Source organism: Varroa jacobsoni, unplaced genomic scaffold (assembly GCF_002532875.2).
Source record: "Varroa jacobsoni isolate VJ856 unplaced genomic scaffold, vjacob_1.0 scaffold_488, whole genome shotgun sequence".
NCBI classification, from domain to species: Eukaryota; Metazoa; Arthropoda; class Arachnida; order Mesostigmata; family Varroidae; genus Varroa; species Varroa jacobsoni.
Window position 1 is genome coordinate 62,353 of NW_019213390.1, and position 5,879 is coordinate 68,231.

The 5,879-nt window shown below is 36.3% G+C and overlaps 1 protein-coding gene across 3 annotated transcripts in view; it reads right to left on the minus strand.

Moving 5' to 3' along the window:
• Positions 1-4,211: 4,211 nt before the first annotated feature.
• Positions 4,212-5,879, minus strand: part of eIF2Bdelta (eukaryotic translation initiation factor 2B subunit delta) — an 8,183-nt gene continuing 6,515 nt past the window's right edge. For 2 of the 3 annotated variants that reach the window (XM_086968504.1, XM_022834006.2), the window contains exons 10-11: positions 5,418-5,595; positions 4,212-5,185 (exon numbers count right to left, since the gene is read on the minus strand). In XM_086968504.1, the coding sequence (XP_086824630.1) occupies positions 4,799-5,185; positions 5,418-5,595 (565 nt within the window). In that variant the 3' untranslated portion in view covers positions 4,212-4,798. The remainder of the gene's footprint in view (positions 5,186-5,417; positions 5,596-5,879) is intronic. The other variant, XM_022834007.2, reaches the window with a different exon arrangement.

Below are 5,879 nucleotides of genomic sequence, written 5' to 3' on the forward strand. Positions count from 1 at the left end.
GCAACAGCTCATTACATGTGCGGCGCCAAATTCGAATATAGTCTCAGCAAGATGGTAGCGCATCTCTGCATTTTTAGGTCATAGGGATGTTGAAATTGTACACGTATTGGGTTTCGGCAACAGTAGGGTTATTGATTACAAATACACATGGACTCAATTTTTATTTAATATTCGTACTAAAGGCCCACAAAACATACGCTATCCGCAGAGTCGTTTACTTTTAGTGAGGCCAACACTATTCTTCCAGTTCAAACGTGCCTTTTTTCTCGACACGTTTTAAAACAATCATATCTAAAATTTATCAGCTTAACCGTTTATATTTGTGTAGAAGATCGGCTACGAGTTTAGAAGCACCAGTAAAGAAAATAAAGGTAAAACATCATTTGAAATAATCACTAATAGTAATAACTCCCCGCTGTCAAATAGCACTAGGTTCATATATTTCATTAACGTTTTCAGACCATCTAATCATACCTTTCTGTCTGATTCACAACTACACCCATTCGATCCGCAGTTGCATCGATGCCAACTCGTTTTAAGTCTGCTTCAACGATATTTTTTGCCTTTTTCTAGACACCTGACAGTCTTGCACATACAGCGATCTCCAAGAAATAAACATTAAGCATTAGATCAACTATTTGACAGGTATTATTTAAATAGCGTCAAAAAATTCTTTATGATCTTCTACATTATATCGACTAACACGTGTAATAACAACATGCGTTCAATTACTGTTCTTGGTGTTAACTTATCCAACGCGAATTCAAAGGAGGGAAGTTCTCGTAATCCGTGTTGTAAACAGGCAACTCGATGATGATATTCGTACGGATAGCCACCTCATGGTACCCAATCTTTCACAAATGGAAGTACTGATTAGCTTAAAGGAATTAGAGAAAGTTTGCTTATATCTGCTTACGTGTTATTTGAAAATAGTAAATGTAAGCGACAATCGTTAAAAGATAATCATATCATGAATCCTTTAAGGTGATATTACCCCTTATACATAGAATGCTCATAACAGATTGGCCAGCAAACCGATGCCTTGCAGTTTCAAATGACGCCTAGAAATGCTTCCCTGGAAGAGCGTCTTTAAAGTTTACCACGAGTTGTTCGATTCTGGAAGTTTTCTAAGCTACTGGTGGAGTAGTTGAATCATATTCATCGACCTCATCTAAACATATATCATGGCCAGCATTACGGTTCTACTTTCTGTAGTACTTTACTTCTTGAAGCAGGATCTCACAAAAGCACATTACGCCTGCAGTTATCATGTCCACAATGGACCAACTATGCAAGAGAAAACTATTTAATAAAGTGTAAATGTACGCATGTTTGCTCACTTGGTGTTTAACTTCGTCATGCTACTTCGCGCTGCCTTCGCTTTGTTGCTAGACTGTGGCACAAAAACATCATGTTAATCAATGTAAACAGGTAATTTTTTAAGGTAAATTAAAAAAAAACAACTATCGGTTCAGGTTCTGATAGGTTAACTAATTCGGGTTCAACTAGAATCTGAAATCTTAATCTATACAGTAAATGATTTTTTATTTACGTCTTTTTAAGGAACAGTGTAAACATATATAAAAAAAAAAGAAAAAAAAATATAAAAAAGCGACTGCGCAGCCTTTTTCGAATTCACGTAGTATTAGACATAAATCTGTAGTAAGTAAAAGTAAATATCCGTATGGCGACTTGAGCTGGTGAACCACCTCATATTTTAATCAAAAACTACTTGAAACGAAATGTGGTACCCTTCTCTAATTATACCGAACGTGTCAAGAGTATCCTGTATTTTTAAATGTATCAAGACTTTTTTGCGCCATCAAGAACATTTTTGTTCTCATCTGTCATAGATATACCTGAGTGTCAGATGGCTGAAGGTAGCTTTTATGTTATTGGAAGCACAACTAGCGTTGAGCGCGTAGTTGAAAGAGCTACGAATGTCCAGCATTGGTTTCTTGGTGTATAGATCCACAAATGATTCTCGTTGATACTGTAAACATACATTCACAAACGATGAGGAGAAATGGGTATTGTACTGTTCGCATTTCGGTAAGTCAATCAAGAAGTGCTTATATGCAACTTGAACAACACCATATTAAACAGAAAATTAGATGTAAATAAAAACTCATGACAATGATTTTCTTTTCCGAACTGCTCACAGCGTCGGGGGTGAACGAATCCAGATACCTAAAAGGAGGATTAAGGTCTGTTGTACAAAATACAAATGTGATAGGCAAATAGATCCACGGCAAAACCGTATATAGTAGAAACGTTTATAATAAAATTGCAACTACAGTTACAACGTCAGTAATGGTAAATCAGACTAAATAACCAACTTATCATTTCATTGATCTCGGTGAGTTGAGTGATAACATGACTTTTGGTTTTTAGACTTTTTGTATAATCAGCCAAGCATACGCATCTAATAGAACGGAAAAACTATTTTTTTTTGCATTAACTATTCGGCGAAGTGACAGTGGATTTGCATGGCCCTTCAAAATGCTAAATTCATTGTTTAGTTAGAAAATGACACAAATATAGAAAATCCCAATGTACCTAAAAAATAGATCTGCCAGAGTAGTTGTCGTAAGCCCGGCTAGCCCTTGCGATCTTTCTCGTGATCTATATAACTGAACTAATTTGTGATATTTTTTTATGTTAAAGGTTTCTTTTTAGGTTCTTTTCGGGACATGACGTTAAGTGTTTATTACAAATATAAAAGCTATAAAAATATATCTACTAATTGATAATAATAATAATAATAGTCAGAAGAGGCTTTATTATGCACATTAGTCAAGCCGCGCGTAATCCCTAGTGTCTTTAGAATATCACCATGAACAAATAATTTCAGGCTACTCAAGTCCAGATGGCTTTTAGATCAAGCAAATAGTTCAGCCAGTTTCTTTAATAAGTCGCTGTTTGATCCCATATATACTTAGAATCAAATAAATAGTAGATGCTTTAACTTATGTGATACTTCATTTGGACTATATTTGCGATTCGGGCGTAGCATTTTCGAATAACCATTACTTACTTTAATGTGGTAGGTTTTTATGCGGCGAGAGGCGCCTTATAATGCACTTATGCCCTGAAAACGGACTTTTTCGAGCCCAAACGCAGCATGTTTCTCGCAGAAACAGTTGTACAGGAGAGATTTTAGTGCTTACACGCTTTGATAATCTTTTATATGCATATTATAAAAACTCATTATGTTATGCTGGCTGACTGTGAACTAACTTGAGTAAGCGTAATTCTCTCTAAATTTTCTGCTATCTGAGAACGAACCTGACCTAATTCCAACACCGTTGCCACTTTCATATGTGAAGTCTTCGTAGTTTATCTCAGTTTGAAGTAACAAACACAGTTCGATACCTAGAATAATTCCAAAAATGCTTTCAATCCTGTGTACAACTGTTTTGATGTCCCATCAATAAATCAAGTGTTACAAAAGTAAGGTGGCATTATGATACAACTAGTATTATACAATCCCTTTTTACATGCAGTTAACCAATCACCTTACTTATGGTTTTCTAATGGAGATAGAAAGACACTACGTTTAATTGAAGCCTCTGGAAGAATATACGTTTATCACTTATCTAGGTATCCAGCACAAATTTCAGATTCTTGCGAAGTAACTTCAATGGAAGTGTACTTCACAATAACAAGTCATTTACAAAAAATCATTTGTCATATAAGCAGGCCAATTCCAATAACTTAATTCATGATCGGAGTTAATTTGGTTTGAGGGTATATCAAACCCAAAAATTAATTGCTTAGATAGGCCGTGCTTTCTACTCCAATTCCCGCTACTGCATAAGCTCAAAGGTCTTCTGAGAGACGCCTGCTTTTTTTCAACTGATTCCAGGATATTTACGCAAACATGCGTGATAGGTTTACGTCTTGAGCTTAGGCTCAACACCCGTTAGATTCTCAATTCTAAAATGAATTACCAACTTGCAACGGCCTCAGATACTATTGCGTGAATATTAGCATGTACGGTTTCAGCTCTTACATATGAAGACAAAGCGAATAAGATAGAAACGCCTGATGATAAAAAATGTGTTCATCTTGATTTCACTCGTCCCCGCCTGCTTTCTCTACTATTGTAGTCACTGTTAAGATTTTGTACAGTGTGCTATATTAATTACAATTATTTCATAATCACAATTTCATATGATATGATGCCTTCTTGTCAAAAAAACAACGTATTAGCACAACTATGTCCATTTTTATTATCTTTATGTAATTATAGAGCTGTATCAATAACAACCTTTTTGAGACATGAAATACAGTGGACGCGAATGGGTTTTGTCGCAGGACACACAGTTCGTTCCACGAATATCTTCGTATCGTTTTTATTAAATATCTACCGCCTATATCACTAGCATTGTCTGTCCAAATATCGAGCACGGTATCAATTTGTTTCACTGCTAATCCTTTTTTTTTTTGGATGTCTAACTAAATTCAACTGTACAACAAGGAGTTACCGTCGTTAATGCAAGGACTTGTGTACCGATGACTGTGGCATAAACATTTCATTGCATCCCGTAAATCTGTGTACGTACTTTTGACGTATTCGTCTGCTGATTAGTTTAATGATTATTTCGTTTGATTTTTTTGAAACATTCATATTTACATGCCTTCTTAGGGTATCAGCCTGTTGATGCTGAAACTGTATTTAGATATTAAATGTGTGACATCTCTAATGTTTTCGCTCTATATCGGACACATTCACATTATATCAACCCAAAAACAAAACCTGACCAATTGCCACCAACTCTCGATCTGCAAGCATTTATTGAAGCACGTTTTGCCTCACTCTTAACACCACAGGAACGGACGTGCAAGGGAGCGAACCTCGTTCAGTAACCACCACTGTGACAAACTCCGGCGGCGTAATGTCGTATGTGAGGTCGACGAGACTTACTCGTGAGGGCAAGTCGTTGCGCAACGAAATACGTCTTTCTTCAGATAGGTTGAGTAGAAAATCGTCGGTGGAGCCAAGCTCATTGTCGACGAAAGGGTCCGCCAGCACCTTATCGGAGAATTTGTAGGTTTCACAACACACTAACACAGGTACATTGAATGTAGTGGCGATCATGGCAATTTGCGAACTGCCGATCTTCGAGGCTACGTACCCGTTGGCAAGAAGGGTGTCAGCACTTAGTAGAACTTTTGTAACCTATAATGAACTCGCATAACGTTTTTGGAAAGTAACGATTACTGAGCTATTATATAGATTGTAGCCCTAGGATTATTTCTACTGACAAGACGACAGTATAATACTATCAAAAGATACCAGTATTGGGTTTTTTTGGTGTTTTTGGTACTGACAAAATACTGGATAAGCTATTTCCACTATGAAGCTCACATAAGCTGTATTTTTGTAGCGTAACGAAAATCAATCGAATTACCTCCTTCATGATATATGACACGGAGTTGATGAAAATGTATTTACACCGGATGCCCTCCTTGCAAAGCAAACGCAAAGTCTCACGTCCTTCTAGACGCGGCCGTGAGTCGACGACTACAACTGAAAACTGTTTTCCTTCTTCATGACATGCTAGCAGAATTTCACTGATTAATGTCGAACTGCAAAAGGTAAGTAGACAACCATATAAAATTACAATGTTTTTTAGGTAAGAAAGGACGATAGTTCAAGGTTATTTTTTATAACACAAACACATACTCTATAAGAAACTGGAAAGCGGTGCACATTGGCGGGTCGGTACACGTTTTACATAAATGGAATTCATTAATTAAGTGATTCCTGAACATTTGTTGATAATTGAATTAGAAACTAGGTTTTTCACTTTATTATTTATATTACCACGGTTCTATTAAACATAAACGAGTCAATATAAAATACTAGTAGA